This window comes from Hypanus sabinus, chromosome 1 (genome assembly GCF_030144855.1).
Source record: "Hypanus sabinus isolate sHypSab1 chromosome 1, sHypSab1.hap1, whole genome shotgun sequence".
NCBI classification, from domain to species: domain Eukaryota; kingdom Metazoa; phylum Chordata; class Chondrichthyes; order Myliobatiformes; family Dasyatidae; genus Hypanus; species Hypanus sabinus.
The window spans coordinates 209,709,825-209,725,119 of record NC_082706.1 but is presented as its reverse complement, the minus strand read 5'-3'; the positions used below and the strand labels follow the sequence as shown (position 1 = coordinate 209,725,119).

General features: G+C 47.0%; 1 protein-coding gene across 1 annotated transcript in view; it reads right to left on the bottom strand.

The window, feature by feature from the left end:
- si:dkey-22o22.2 (neural-cadherin) overlaps window positions 1–15,295 on the bottom strand; it is a 309,750-nt gene that overhangs the window by 102,368 nt on the left and 192,087 nt on the right. Inside the window, exons 7-9 of the mRNA XM_059994111.1 lie at window positions 11,655–11,797; window positions 6,756–6,928; window positions 789–957 (exon numbers count right to left, since the gene is read on the bottom strand). Coding sequence (XP_059850094.1) covers window positions 789–957; window positions 6,756–6,928; window positions 11,655–11,797 — 485 coding nt within the window. The remainder of the gene's footprint in view (window positions 1–788; window positions 958–6,755; window positions 6,929–11,654; window positions 11,798–15,295) is intronic.

Here is a 15,295-nt window from a genome sequence, read left to right as displayed (position 1 = left end):
TTCTTTCCAGTCCTGAGGAAGGGTCTCAGCCGGAATCGTCAACTGTCTGTTCATTTCCATAGATGCCGCCGGACCTGCTGAGCTTCGCCAGCATTCTGTGTGTGTTGCTCTGGATTTCCAGTGTCTGCAGATTGTCTTTGTTTTGGACGTAGTAAATTGTCCTTGTGGTTAGGCTAAGCTTAGATAGGTGGGTTGCTGGGCAGGGTTCCCAGGTTTCCTCCCATTCCATGCCTAGGGTTCGTGAGTCGTGAGCCAGCTGTGATAATGCTGGAAGCATGGCAAAACTTGTGGGCTGCCCCCAGCACACCCTTGCTGAACTGTGTGTTTCGATGTGTCAATGTACATGTGACAAATAAAGCCAATCTTTAAACCTTTGAGTGAAAAATATCCTTGGTACCATAAGATATTGGAGTAGGATTAGGGTATTCAGCCCATCAAGCCTGATCTGCAATGCCATCATGTCTGATTTATTTTCGCTTTCAACCTCATTCTCAGACCTTTCCCCTGTAACCTTCAATGCCCTTACTAATCAAGAACGTATCAATATACCATTTTAAATATACCAAAAGACCTGGTCTCCACAGCAGCCTCTGGCAGTGAATTCCACAGATTCACCACCCTCTGAATAAGGAGACTCCTCCTCATCTCTGTTCTAAGTTGACGTCCTTCAGACCTGAGGCTGTGCTCCCTGGTCCTAGACTAATCCACTTAGATACCCTGGGTATTTGGTTTCTGTTCAGTCTAGCACTGACGGTTTTATTTGCATGGGTACAGGACACATTACTCACCGGTGTCCGGATTAATCCGGAAAGCAGGAGTCACTCCGTCTCGGAGCATGAGTCCATATTTCACCTGTCCATTCACCCCGAGGTCTGCATCGAAGGCTTTGACTTGCAGTACAAAGGTCCCGGGAGGCTGGTTTTCCAAGACACAGGCATCTTCACTGTATTTCAAACACTGATAGAATGATCAGAAAAATAACTTGCATCAATTTACTGTTAATGAAATTGCAAAACACTACAGTATCAGTTAATAAAAACACAAAATGCTGGCAGAACTCAGCAGGCCAGACAGCATCTATGGGAGGAGGTAGTGACGATGTCTCGGGCCGAAACTCTTCATCAGTGAACAGTATCAGTTGTTTCAGTGTGCCTACTTGACGTGCAGGCCGCCTGTTAGGAAGGGAAGCACCTGGCCGAGTGGCGGTTCAGACATACGAATGGAAAAGGGTCAGTTGAAAGAACTGGTTCTCAAACTAAGTCCATTTCAGAATCAGAATCAGGTTTAGCATCACTGACACATGTCATATTGCAATATATAATAGACAGAACTATAAATTACAATAAGAAATATATATACAGTATATATAAATAAATATTTGTGGCGACCCATTTCCTGGCACATCCGAACCGGCTCACAATTAGATAGCCTACGGGGGTTTGCGAGCACAGAGCTTTGGAGCCTCTGCACCACGGGGGGCAGGTTGAGGGAGGCTTAAAAGTGAGGCTGAGGATTTCGAATAAAGTTTTTTCCTTCGACTGCAGTTACCGACTCTGTGTCGTAATTTTAGCGCTGCATGTAGCACACCGCTACAATTGGTGACCCCGACAGTCCAAACGATTTTTGGACCAGAAATGACCGACGCCGCCTCTGTTCACGCGGTTTTGTTGAAACTGCCGGGTTTCTGGACACAGCGACCGAACCTATGGTTCCAGCAAGCCAAAGCCCAATTCCACGTTCGCCGGATCACCTCAGAAGACACCCGCTACTACTACGTGGTAAGCTCCCTCAACCAGGACACAGCGGCCCAGGTCGCGGAGTTCGTACAGTCGCCCCCGGCAGACGGCAAGTACACGGAATTCAAAGCCCTGCTCCTCAGGCCTTTCGGACTCTCACGGCGCGAGCGGGCTGCCCGTTTACTGCACCTGGATGGCTTGGGCGACAGACCTCCTTCGGCTTTAATGAATGAGATGTTGTCTCTCGCCGACGGACACACACCCTGCCTCATGTTTGAGCAGGCATTCCTGGAGCAGCTGCCCGAGGACATACGCCTGCTGCTGTCCAACGCGGATTTCAGTGACCCCCGGAAGGTGGCAGCCCGGGCGGACTTGCTGTGGAACGCCAAAAAGGTGAGCGGGGCGTCCATCGCACAGTTCTCCCAGCCACGCTCCCGGCAGCAAACCAGTTCAGGCCCGGCCGCAGAGCCCGCCAACCCCCGGCCCAATGAACACTGGTGCTTCTACCACCAGCGGTGGGGCGCAGAAGCCCGCCGTTGTTGCCCGCCCTGCAAGTTCCCGGGAAACGCCAGGGCCAGCCGCCGCTGATGGCTACGGCGGCTGGCCATCGGGATAGCCTCCTGTATGTCTGGGACAAGCGTTCAGGACGCCGCTTTTTGGTTGACACCGGTGCTGAGGTTAGCGTTTTACCTCCGACGAGTTACGACACCCGCAGCAGGGCACCGGGTCCCCTCCTGAGGGATGCGAACAGCAGCACAGTAAGGATCTATGGCACCCGTCAGGTGCAGCTACAATTCAGCTCCAGCCAGTTCACGTGGGACTTCACACTGGCCGCCGTAGCCCAACCGCTTCTGGGTGCGGATTTTTTGCGGGCTCACAGCCTACTGATCGACCTGCCCAGGAAGAGACTGGTACACGCCGAGACCTTTCAGACGTTCTCCCTGGGTGCAGCCCAGTTGCCAGCCCCTCACCTCAGCTCCATCACGCTGTCCGACAACGACTTCACCAGGATCCTGGCGGATTTCCCATCGGTTCTGGCACCGCAGTTCACAGCGGCCATGCCCCGACATGGCGTACAGCACCACATCCCGACCCAGGGACCACCCCTCCATGCCCACACGCGGCGGCTTCCCTCGGACAAGCTCCGACTGGTGAAGGAGGAGTTTCAGAGGATGGAGGAATTGGGGATTATCCGGCGGTCCGACAGCCCATGGGCCTCCCCCCTGCACATGGTGCCCAAAGCGACGGGAGGCTGGAGACCGTGCGGCGACTACCGCAGGCTGAACGAGGCTACCACACCGGACCGCTACCCTGTGCCGCACATTCAGGATTTTGCAGCAAACCTGCACGGCGCACGGATCTTCTCCAAGGTAGATCTCGTCCGAGGGTACCATCAAATCCCGATGCATCCTGACGACGTCCCCAAAGCGGCTCTCATCACCCCGTTTGGCCTTTTCGAGTTCCTCCGAATGCCGTTCGGCCTGAAGAATGCCGCACAGATGTTCCAGCGGTTAATGGACGTGGTGGGACGGGACCTGGACTTCGCGTTCATCTATTTGGACGACATCCTCATAGCCAGCAGCAGTCGTCAGGAGCATCTGTCCCACCTCCGTCAACTCTGCGCCCGACTGAGTGAGTACGGTCTTACAATCAACCCCGCCAAATGCCAGTTCGGACTCGATACCATTGACTTCCTGGGCCACAGGATTACTAAAGACGGGGCAACCCCTCTGCCCGCTAAGGTAGATGCGGTCCGCCACTTCCCCCGACCCACCATGATCAAAGGCCTTCAGGAATTCGTAGGTATGGTCAATTTCTACCGCCGCTTCCTCCCTTCAGCTGCCCGGATCATGCGCCCCCTGTTCGCCCTGATGTCGAGTCCGAGCAAGGACATTACCTGGGACGAGGAGTCCGCCGCCGCTTTCGTTCAAATGAAAGAAGCTTTGGAGAACGCCTCAATGCTAGTACATCCCAGAATGGACGCCCCTACCGCCCTCACAGTGGACGCATCTAACACGGCAGTCGGTGGGGTGCTGGAGCAACTCATCGCAGGTCGCTGGCAACCCCTGGCGTTTTTCAGCAAACACCTGCGGCCACCCGAGCTCAAATACAGTACTTTCGACCGGGAACTGTTGGCGCTATACCTGGCAATCCGGCATTTCAGGTACTTCCTAGAAGTCCGGCCCTTCACCGTGTTCACGGACCACAAACTGCTTACCTTTGCGTTTACGAAAGCATCCGACCCCTGGTCGTCCCGCCAGCAACGCCACCTGTCCTACATCTCTGAATACACGACGGATGTTCGGCACGTCTCGGGTAAGGACAATGTCGTGGCGGATGCGCTCTCTCGCCCTACCATTCATGCCCTTTCCCAAGGGGTAGACTTTGCGGCACTGGCAGAGGCGCTGCAGGCGGATGAGGAGATTCCGAGTTACAGAACCACAGTCTCCGGTTTGCAGCTCCAGGACCACCTCGTAGGCCCAGGTGAGAGGACCCTACTCTGTGACGTCGCCACCGGCCAGCCCCTTCCCGTCGTCCCGACAGCCTGGCGGCGCCGTGTTTTCGACTCCATTCATAACTTGGCGCATCCCTCCATCCGGACAACTGTCCGGATGGTTTCCAGCAGGTTCGTTTGGCACGGACTCCGCAAACAGGTCAGTGAATGGGCCAAAACATGCATGCACTGCCAGACGGCCAAGGTGCAGCGGCACACCAAAGCCCCACCGCAGCAGTTCCATCCCGCCCACCGGCGTTTCGACCACATTCATGTGGATATCGTGGGCCCCCTGCCAGTGTCGCGCGGAGCGCGGCACCTCCTGACTATCGTGGACCGGTTCACAAGATGGCCAGAGGCAGTCCCGCTCACCGACACCACCTCCGAATCTTGCGCCCGAGCCCTGATCGCCACCTGGATATCTCGCTTTGGTGTACCGGCCCACATTACCTCCGACAGAGGCGCCCAGTTCACCTCCAGCCTGTGGTCAGCTATGGCCAGCCTTTTGGGGACTCAGCTGCACCACACCACTGCCTACCACCCACAGTCGAATGGGCTAGTGGAGCGTTTCCACCGTCAACTGAAGTTGGCCCTCATGGCCTGCCTGCGAGGAGCCAACTGGGCGGACGAGCTTCCCTGGGTCCTACTCGGCATCCGCACAGCGCCCAAGGACGACCTGCACGCCTCGTCTGCCGAGTTGGTATATGGCGTGCCCCTGGTCGTCCCCGGGGAGTTCCTACCAGCCCCACGGGGGCAAGAGGAAGATCCCGCAGCAGTCCTGGGCAGACTACGCGAGAAGCTCGGTAACCTGGCCCCCATACCCACTTCACAGCACGGGCGGAACCCGACCTGTGTACCCAAAGACCTGCAGAACTGTAAGTTTGTATTTGTACGAAGGGGCGGGCATCGGCCACCGCTGCAGCGGCCATACGAGGGGCCGTTTATGGTGCTCCGGAACAACGGGTCCACGTTCGTGCTGGACGTTGGGGGGAAAGAGGGGGTTTTCACGGTGGACCGCCTCAAACCGGCCCATGTGGACCTGGCGCAACCGGCCGAGTTTCCGGCACCTTGGCGCAGAGGCCGACCTCCCAAGCAGGTTTCGGCCCAGACTGTGGACATTGGGGGGGTGTATCGCCGGTTCTGGAGGGGGGGGGGTTATGTGGCGACCCATTTCCTGGCACATCCGAACCGGCTCACAATTAGATAGCCTACGGGGGTTTGCAAGCACAGAGCTTTGGAGCCTCTGCACCATGGGGGGCAGGTTGAGGGAGGCTTAAAAGTGAGGCTGAGGATTTCGAATAAAGTTTTTTCCTTCGACTGCAGTTACCGACTCCGTGTCGTAATTTTAGCGCTGCATGTAGCACACCGCTACATATTAATGTAAATATCCCTCTCAATCCCATTCTCCTGCCTGCTCTCCATAACCTTTGACACACTTACTGATCAGGAATCTTTCAGCCTCCATTTTAAATATACTGTACTCAATGACTTGGCCTCCACAGCCATCTGTAACAATGAATTCCTCAAATTCACCACCCTCTGGCTAAAGAAATTCCTCCTCGTCTCTGTTTTAAATGAACATCCCTCTATTCCGAGGCTGTGTCCTCTGGTCTCAGACTCCCCCACCATAGAAAACATCCTCTCCATATCAATCTAGAACTTTCAAAATTCAACAGGTGTCAATAAGATCCTTCCTCATCCTTCTAAACTTCAGTGAGTACAAGCCCAAAGTCATCAAATGCTCCTGATACATCAACTTTTTCATGCCTTGAATCATTCTTGTAAACCTCCTCTGGACTCTCTCTAGTGTCAGCACAACTGATGGCTGACATTACATTGAGACAGGGTGGATGTGGAGAGGATGTTTCCAATGCTGGGGGTATCCAGAACTTGAGGGCACAGCCTCAAAATTGAGGGGAAACCCTTTAGAATAGAGGTAAGGAGGAATGTTATTAGCCAGAGAGTAGTAAATCTGGGGAATGCTCTGTCACAGGCGGCGGTGAAGGCCAAGTCCGTGTGTATATTTATAGCGGAAGTTGATCGTTTCCTGGTTGGTCAGGGCATCAAAGGATATGGCGAGAAGGCAGGTGTATGGGGTTGAGTGGCATTCAGTATCAGCCATGATGGAATGGCAGAGCAGATTCAATGGGCTGAATGGCCTAATTCTGCTCCTAAGTCTTATGGTCTATCTTTTCTCAGATATTGCTCACGGTATTCCAAGGGCATTCGAACCAAGGCCTTAAAAGGCCTCAGCATTGCACCTGTGTTCTTTTCTTTTCAATCTCCCCTTTGTTTGTTCAAAGTAGGTTTATATCAGCGTATTCATTTTCTTGCTGGCATTTACAGGAAAATAAAGAAATACAATAGAATTTATGAAAAACTATAAATAACAAAGACTGACAAACAACTAATGTGCAAAAGGAGACAAACCGTGCAAATAATGAAAAGGTGGGTAACACGAAGACAATGCTGTGCTGCCGTATGTGACTCTAGTTCATTTACGCTGTTGTGAGGGAAGCACGTACCTCCAGAAACACGGGCTTGTTGTTGTTCACGTCATCGATGCCCACACTCACTTGAGCAATGCTGCTGAGAGGCCTTGGGCCCCCGGAGGAGTTGTCATCTGTTGCTGTGATGTTTAGCACATACTGAGGCCCTTGCAGTTTTGGCGGTGGGCTTCCCCGAAGCTTTATAATACCTGTTATTGGTTGAAATCATCACAGAGGTTACCATTTTGGTTGGATTATCTGGAAACTTGATTTCACAAGATTGCAGGGGGCACTCCTGCTCCAATCAACGGTGAAATATCTTGTCCTGTTCATCTTTTCTACTTCTTGAACATGAAACCTAACCTGTCAGTATTCATTTCAAGAGGATGAGAATATTAGGGCAAGGACGTAATGCTGAGGCTTTATAAGGCATTGGTCAGACTGCACTTGGAATATTGTGAGCAGTTCTGGGCCCCTCAACTAAGAAACTTAGTGCGTCCTCCCTGTGACTGTGTGAGTTTTCTCTGTGTGCACTGGCTTCCTCTCAGTCCAAAGATGTATTGGTTGTAGGGTAATTGGTCATTGTAAATTGTCCTGCAATTAGGCTGGGAATAAATCATAGGATTGTTGGGCAGTGTAGCTCGAAGGGCCAGAAGCGCCTGTTCCACGCTGTATCTCGATAGATATAAATATGTAAATGAATAAAAGATGTGCTGCCATTGGAGACAATCTCAGGATTGAAAGGATTAACACATGAGGAGTGTTCGATGGCTCTTGCCCTGTTCTCACTGGAGTTTGTTAGAATGAAAGGGGATCTCATTCAATCCTTTTGGATATTCGAAGGCCTAGATAGACAGGACGTGGAGGGGATGTTTCCTATCGTGTGGAAGTTAAGGACCAGAGCGTCCGGCCTCAGAATAGAGGGACATGCCTTTAGAACAGAGATAAAGAGGAATTTCTTTAACCAAAGGGTGGTGAATCTGTGGAATTCATTGTCACAGGGAGCTGTGGAGGCCAAGTTACTGGGTGTATTTAAGGCGGAGTTTCATAGGTTCTTGATTAGGAAGGGCATCAAACATTACGGGGATAATAAATCAGCCATGATGAAATGGCGGAGAAGGCCTGATGGGTCAAATGACCTAATTCTGCTCTTACGAGTTCTGGTCTTATGGTCACCCATCTCCAGGGCATGGGATGGCTACCAACTGCGACCCCATCTCCAGTAAAGTCAGAGAGGTGTGTGTCTGAGGGGGGTTGAGCTTGGGTTTTAAGTTTTTAATATCTTAATGAGAACTCTATTGCAGCTCTTCAGGCCATAAAATTCATCGGGTTGTGATGAAAGATTAGCTTTAATTCTCTTAAGTACATCAGAAGAAACAGTGAAATGTGTCGTTTGCATCATCGGTGTGGATTGTGCTAGACTGCCCGAAAGTGTTGCCATGCTGCCGGTGCCCACAGCTGGCTAATCCTGACCTGTACACCTGTGGAATGTGGGAGGAAACCCGCGCAGTCACGGGAAGAACGTACAGGCAGCGCCGGGAATCGAACCATTATCTCACAGCTGGCACTGTAAAGTGTTGTGCTAACAGATACACTACCATGCCATCCTCACCAAGTGCAACAAGGGGCTTGTAGTCTACAATGAACAAGCTGAGTGTGTGGGGTCAGGGGGAGGCAGCTCATTGCTGAGTGAATGTTGCAGTGGTATCTGGGACAGCTTCCTTAAGGTTGTCATAGCCAGGCTGGGGCAGTAGTGGGGACAAGCTCCCACCACCTATTAACTGCTCCCAATGGCATGCGTCTCAAATAGACTCTGACAACCAAGTCCAGCTCCTGGCCTTCACGAGTGGCTTAGTTACTAAGCCGGGTGGAACCATTTCCACTGACAGGAGAAGGGACAAAGCCAGGTTACTGGCACCTTAAGTCCAGTTGCTTTGGACAGATGGGGCTTATCAGTTGTGGCTGGCAGCTCATCTAGGAGAAGGGAAACTCTGATCTCAAAGCTCTGCTGCTTTGAGGTTATGCCCACACATAGGGAAGGCTTTGTGAGTAAACCCTGAGGAAAAATCCAGGCCTGGATAAGGCAGTCCTAAATTGAGTTCAATGCTGACTGGCAAATCCTATAATGCTGCTGGTGCCAAGCTGTATTGGTCTCTGCTGTTTCTTTGGATTTATCAGCTGTATGGAGAGGGCAGCCTGCTACGTGGGCAACAGCTTGCTCTCCACATCGTAATATCCTACTGCCTTGGCTTGTGTACAGGTTTGAGGATAGCTAGGATGCAATATCCATGGTCAAGCCTGATCCACGGAGGCCTCAGGCCTCATCTAGACCCAAATACTATGTTAGGGACTTTGCATCCATTTGGGTGATTATAGTAGCAGTGTACAATTCAAACTTAGTGATGGTTTTGAGTTCCCTGTCTGCATAGCCGAAAACTGAAAAGGAGAATTTAAGCCCTTTCTGATGTGGATATCTACAGGCACCCTCTCTATAGGGAAGTTATACTGTGTCCATTTACTCTAGATGGACCACATTACTTCTCTGTCTAGTCTCTGTGGTGAGGTCTAGCAGCCAATACCCACTGCTTCAGTGGTGGGTCCTCTCCCTACCTGGGAGATGATAATTCCAGCTGATGAGCAGACAATTAAACTTGAACATGACCATGACTCGATGGGCCAAATGGCCTACTCTGCTCTTATGTCTCATGGTCTAATGAGGTAGTTCAAACACTGTTATTTTGTTTTTAATGATACACCTTTAAATTTAGACAAATTGTTCTTAACACACATTTAAAACTCATGGAGAATTTCTGATTTATAAAAAAAATTGTGAATTCCAAAATATTTGGAAAACACAGATTCCAAATTCCAAAACACAGATACAATTCTTACGAACTAGAAGAACAAACCAACAAGTGGCAGGCGAACAAGTCATCCATTGCACAAAGCAAACATTGAATTCTAGTTCTATCATCCCTTCTTTCTGTCGTTCTCCTTGTCATTGCCAGCAATCCCCAATTCTTTCTAACTTTTAACTGTTTGCTAACTAGTTGACATTAGCTGCATGTGATGTTTTCCAGATTCCTTTGCTGGGACAAAGTAATCCAAAATGCTTCCCAGACATCCAAAATCCGCTGACTCTCTGAGTACACAAATATTCCAACTATTGATTGATCATACCCGTGACCATGTCTGTTCTGGAACTTTCACTGAGTTCTATCACAGTGATGCAAATGACTTAGTTCTAGTTGCTGGTTTGATGCAGACCAATTAACATAAGCCTATTGTCTTACATGAGCTCACGAGACCTCACTGTTTACTTTGTCACAAACAACTCTGACCCCTTAGGGAAGGCTAGGAAGTGGAGGTTAGCAATAAGCCTCTTGGATCTGGAATGTAAACCTCTGTCACAATGTGAACAAACATAGCACATTACAGCACAGTACTGAATCAGAATCAGCATCAGGTTTTGTGTCACTGTCATTTATGGTGAAATTTGGCCCGTCGAATGATTGCATTTCTAACTCTGATGGCTAGAAGATCTATATTGTTGAATTGGAAAGAAATTGATCCTCCCACTGTATTTAATTGGTTCTCTCAAACTATGTTATGTTTAAATTTAGAAAAAATTAGAAGTGGTACTTTTGAGACTTCTATTAAATTTGAAAAGTTATGGAGACCATTTATTCAACATTTTCATATGATGTAATATGACCCTGTGCCAAGTTCATTTGATTTCCCAGCTTTTAGCTTATGTATTTTGAGAGGACCGGAAGTGACGGCATTGATGAATACTTATTTTTGTGAGATATTATAAACAGCCCGCTTTTTTTTTCCTTCTCTTTTTTTTGTTTTTTTTTCTTTTATATTAGTTATTAGTTATAGTTATTAGATTAGATTAGCTAGTTCTGCATTATATAATTTTTTTTTTGTTTTTTTTTCTTTTTTCTGTTTTTTTTATATTATACATTATGAAATATTTAGATTTACTATGTCCATACATATATCTTATGGCTTATGTCTTGGTAAATTCATTTATATTGTAACTATTATGTATGTTTTTTTTCATATGTAATGGAATGTGTATGTTGGTAATTTCTTTATCAATATATCATCTGTATTCTGTCCATATTACTAATATTAATAAAAAGATTTAGAAAGAAAAGAAATTTGTTGTCAAGTGGCAGTATACAGGCCTCTCACCCTCACAATGTTGTGCTGACCTTTTAACCTACTCCACAATCAATCTAGCTCTTCCTCCCTACATAACCTCCATTTTCCTATCATTCATGTGTCTATCTAAAAGTTTCTTAAATTCCCTTAATGTACTGTTTGTATGTACCTGCCTCTATATCCAGCCCTGGTAGCATGTTCCGTATGTAAGAAACTACTTCTGACATCCCCCCCCCTTTACTTTCCTCCAATCACCTTAAAATGATGCCCCCTCACATTAACCATTTCCACCCTGGGAACAAGTCTCTGGCTGGTCAGCCTGTCTATGCCTCTTACCATCGTGTACACCTCTATCAAGTTACTTCTTATTCCCCTTCTTCCCACAGAGAAAAGCCCTAGCTCACACAAATTATCATGCTCTCAAATCCAAGCAGCATCCTGGACAATCTCTTCTGCCCCCTCTCTAAAGCTTCCACATCCTTCCTATAATGAGATGTCCAGAACTGAAGATAATATTCCAACTGTGGTCTAATCAGGATTTTACAGAGCTGCAACATTACCTCCCAGCTCTTGAACTCAATCCACTCACTAATGAAGGACAATGCACTTTACACTTTCTTAACTACCTTTATCAACTAGCGCAAAATCTTTGAGGGACCTATGGACGTGGACCCCAAGATCCCTCTGTTCATCCACACTGCCAAGAATCTTTCCAGTGACTCTGCATTCTGCCTTCAAAACGCATCTTTTGTATAACTTTACCTTTTTGGCTGTCAAGCACAAAATTTTTCTCTTGGTTTCCACCGGTGATTGTGTAAATGACATTGTCCCCATCAGGATCTTTGGCGTGGACTGTAGCCACCAGGCTGTTGGGTCCAGCATCCTCAGAAAGAAATGTCTTATATCTGTGAATGATGGATAGAGTCCATTAGATCCATTTGTGCTTTATTCTCACGTAAAATGAAGTACCCCAGGAGCAAGTCTGTTCCAGTAAGATGCAGCGTTGCTCCTCTGAGTTGAGTTTAGTCTCATCCTGGCAGTAGAGGTGGCCATGAACTGACAAGTTAGAATGGGAATGGGAAGTCAAATTGAAATGGGTGATCCTGCCGGAAATGTTGACTGTTTATTCATTTCCTTAGATGCTGCCTGACCTGCTGAGTTCCCCCAGCATCTTGTGTGTGTTGCTCTGGATCTCCAGACCTCCCATGGACAGTCCCCAGCCCAGCTGTGAAAGGAGGAAGTTTGGGCAAAGGGGCTAGCAACCCCACCTTGTAAAAACCCAGAGCTACAGAAACACCAACAGAAGCTCCAAATACCTCATCGCTGGGAGAGAATGGATCTTAGAAGATGGATTACACCTGGGGACAAGTTGAAAGGTTGGACTAAGGTAGAGAACTCTGGCAAGCTGCTGTCAGGGGACTATGCCTCAGTAAGAGTGATGGGCTTGTGTAAGTAAACAAGAATGCTGCATTTCCAGCATCCGCAGAATCTCTGCTGTTTATGATTTTCGAAACAATGAAGAATACTCGATTTACTAGGATGTTACCTGGGTTTCAGCACTTAAGTTACAGAGAAAGGTTGAACAAGTTAGGTCTCTATTCACTGGAGCGTAGAAGGTTGGGGGGGGATTTGATCGAGGTATTTAAAATTTTGAGAGGGATAGATAGAGTTGACGTGAACAGGCTGTTTCCATTGAGAGTAGGGGAGATTCAAACAAGAGGACATGATTTGAGAGTTAGGGGGCAGAAGTTTAAGGGAAACACGAGGGGGTATTTCTTTACTCAGAGAGTGACTGCTGTGTGGAATGAGCTTCCTATAGAAGTAGTAGAGGCCAGTTCAGTTGTGTCATTTAAGGTAAAATTGGATAGGTATATGGACAGGAAAGGAGTGGAGGGTTATGGGCTGAGTGCGGGTAGGTGGGACTAGGTGAGAGTAAGAGTTCGGCACGGACTAGGAGGGCCGAGATGGCCTGTTTCCGTACTGTGATTGTTATATGGTTATATGGTTATAATAGATTGTTACAAAGAAAGTGCTGGACGGGTAGACAGCTAATGTGCAAGGGCCACCATGAGGCAGGCGAAGAGTTCATCTTCCACAGTAACACAGTAACCCTATAACATTATAGGGTTATATTCACAGAAAAAAAGAAAAACTTGCAGGAAACAGAGAAGAGAAAATGGAGATGCAAAGTCATAGAACACTACAGCACACAAACCCTTCAGCCCATCTAGTCTGTGCTAGATTATTAATCTGCCTAGTCCCAGCAACCGGCACTTAGACCATACCTCTCCTAGCCATGTAATTATCCAAATTTCTCTTAAATGTTTGGGTTGAATCACATCAGCATGTTGACAACCTCAAGATATCCAAAGTGTTTTAAAGCTGTTAAGCTGAATGTAGTCAATATGTAAGAACAACCAATTTGCACATAGAAGTCCCATAGCCAGTAATAAGATAATTGTTGAATTAGATGGTTAGATTTGCAGTTTAAGAATTCATTGTCTGCTTGTATTTTATATTATTATTTATACATATGTAACTGCTTAGTATCTTTCCTGGTGGTAACAGTATGTATATGCAATTGTTCAGTGTGTCCCCTAGTGCCCTAGTAGTTACAGATCTTTGCACGATTCTGGAAAGTTCTCTGCCATCACATTATCTGAATAACTCCTATCTACGAATTTTGAATGGTATGTTCCTTATCAATGATATGAAAAGAGCTGAACACGTAAACTAACTTTATTCTTCTTTTCTGTCCTTTGCTCTTAAGTACTCGCCTCTTGCTATTTCCCATTTCCCATTTCCTATTCTCTTTGTTCTATCAATCTCAACATTGAAGAGAAGTTTGGACAATTTCATGTAGATTGGAAGCTTAATAAAATGATTGCGAAGCAACATGTTTCGTGTTTCTTTCCTGACTTTTGAAGCAATCTTGGATCAAAAACTCAGAATCCAACATAATCAAAACCCAATAGATTTCTACAACGCAGGTTTGGAACAAACATTGGCCACAATATCAGGGAGATTACAAAACTCACACAGAATATTTTATATATCATCTAAAAGTTGCTTCCAACTGTTTCAAACTGGATTTTGGGTTTGTGTTTTAGGATAGTTTTTAAACATGGCCACTCTGTTTCACAGAGCAGTGTTACTGAGACAATAGAACAGCTCAATTCAAAGTTGCCTTTTTACCAACTCATAGAGTTATAGAAACAGATTCTTCAACTCACCTGATCTGTGCTGAACTATTATTCTGCCCAGTTTTATTAACCTGTACCTGGACCATATCCATCCATATGCCTCCCATCAAACTTCTCTTAAATGTTGCAATCGAACACACATCTACCACTTGCACTGAGAGCTCATTCCACACTCTGTGAAAGCTCCCCTTAAACATTTCACCTTTCACCCTTAACCCACCTCTAGATCTAGTCTCACCCAACCTCAGTGGAAAAAGCCTGCTTGCGTTTATTCTGTCTATCTATACCCTCATAATTTTGTATACCTTTATCAAATCTCCCCTCATTCTCCTACACTGCAGGGAAAAATTCCTAGCCTATTCAATCTCTCCCTATAAATCAGATTCTCACACCCCGGCAAAATCCCTGTAAACTTCCTCTGTACTCTTTTAAACTTATTGACATTTTTCCTGTGGGTAGATGACCAGAACTGCACACAATACTCCAAATCAGGCCTCACCAATGAAAGCAGGAGAAAGGGGTTGAGAGGAATAATAAATCAGCTATGATGCAATGGTGGAGCAGACTCAATGGGCCGAATGGTCTAATTCTGCTCCTATGTCTTATGGACAAAACAGACTTACTTACTGGCCGTTATGCTGCTGGCGTTTAGGGCAGCAATGAAGGTCCTCCATTTCTTTTTGTGTAGAAAGATTCTTTATTGCTGTTTCCATAACAATTTTGTTTTACCAGTAAAGGTTGTTAAACCTGAGCTGAGCCTCTGAACGTGGAGGACCAGTGGACCACTCTTTAGTCTGGCCTCTACCCTTTGAGCCAACATAGCTCGTCGGGTCATTGGGACAAGAAGACTCGAAACCCTACGACAAGGTTGCGGTCCTCTTGGAGGACAACACAGACGAGATGGGCCAAAAATCCCATTTCTGTATGACTCTATCAGTCATATACGACAATGTTATCAGAATAAGTGCAATTTAATCTAAGTTCTGCATCAAGAAACTGGAGTAACAGAAAAAAACATTGAGGGGTGTAAGGAACCATAGCATTTCTGTTTCCTTGACTTTACTAATGAATAGAGTGTTCTGTCTGAGAACATCTGTTTCTGATACTAACAGTTACAAAAAGGGAAGGAATATCCTCCAGAATTATTGAAAGGAAAAGAAAGGCATCAAGAGCATGCTAAATGTATAAAGTAATCCTTTG